This window comes from Triticum dicoccoides, chromosome 3A (assembly GCF_002162155.2).
Source record: "Triticum dicoccoides isolate Atlit2015 ecotype Zavitan chromosome 3A, WEW_v2.0, whole genome shotgun sequence".
Taxonomy (NCBI): domain Eukaryota; kingdom Viridiplantae; phylum Streptophyta; class Magnoliopsida; order Poales; family Poaceae; genus Triticum; species Triticum dicoccoides.
Window position 1 is genome coordinate 565,851,231 of NC_041384.1, and position 856 is coordinate 565,852,086.

Below are 856 nucleotides of genomic sequence, written 5' to 3' on the forward strand. Positions count from 1 at the left end.
CATGATCAACAGTTCATCGAATAATAGAAAAAACATCAGAGAGGTCTCATCTAAACAAGTGCGAGTTGAAGACGATCCAGTCAGTATTTCTTACCCATGTGATTCAAAATAAGTATCGTGTTTTAGTTCGGGATCGGAGTTAGTATATTAAATAATGCGGTAACATAAAAGGTCAGGAGATTATCCCTTTCCACAGCAAGGCCGTGCAAGAGAGGTTTTTATTCGTTTCAACTTTTGGGCCGTCTCTCTTCCGTTCCCTTCCAACAGCAACGAACGCGAGAAGAGGAACCTCTTTCCTTTATTGCGCTTTGGTACAAAAAAGAAAAGAAACGAGACCAAAAGCGAAGCCAAGGGGAAGGGGCAGGAGGACCCAGGAGAGAGAAAGGACGACAAAAACTCCACTCTCCCACCCACCCACGCCGCTCCACACCCATCCTTCTCACTGCTGCGACTGCGAGCAAGGGAGAGAGAGAGAGCGGGGAGAGAAAGGCGAAGCGGCTCTCGTCTCGCTCGCCCCCTCCACATACCACTCGGATCCGAAATTCTCAACCCCGCTCCCGCCCCTGCTCCACTCGTCCTCTACTCGTCGTCGTCCACTGCACGGCGACCCCAGGGCCAGCGCCCGGGGGCCGGCGGCCCGGAGCGGGGGAGAGGCGGAGGGGGGATGGACCCCGAGAAGCGCGGCTACAAGTTCCGTATCCTTTTTTTTTGTCTGCTTACGCTCCGAGAGCTGCTCTTGGTTCACGACTCCTGTTCTTGGTTCGATTTAGCTCACGGGGGCCGCAAGAGGCAACTGTCTCTTCGAGTAATCCGGGTGGGCATTTGCGGGCCGGCGGACGGAGATTGATATCTCCCC

At 54.1% G+C, this 856-nt stretch overlaps 1 protein-coding gene across 3 annotated transcripts in view; it reads left to right on the forward strand.

Moving 5' to 3' along the window:
• Positions 1-419: 419 nt before the first annotated feature.
• The window catches only part of LOC119269209 (katanin p80 WD40 repeat-containing subunit B1 homolog KTN80.1-like), an 8,347-nt gene continuing 7,910 nt past the window's right edge, over positions 420-856 (forward strand). For 2 of the 3 annotated variants that reach the window (XM_037550999.1, XM_037551001.1), the window contains exon 1: positions 420-695. In XM_037550999.1, coding sequence (XP_037406896.1) covers positions 665-695 — 31 coding nt within the window. In that variant the 5' untranslated portion in view covers positions 420-664. The remainder of the gene's footprint in view (positions 696-856) is intronic. The other variant, XM_037551000.1, reaches the window with a different exon arrangement.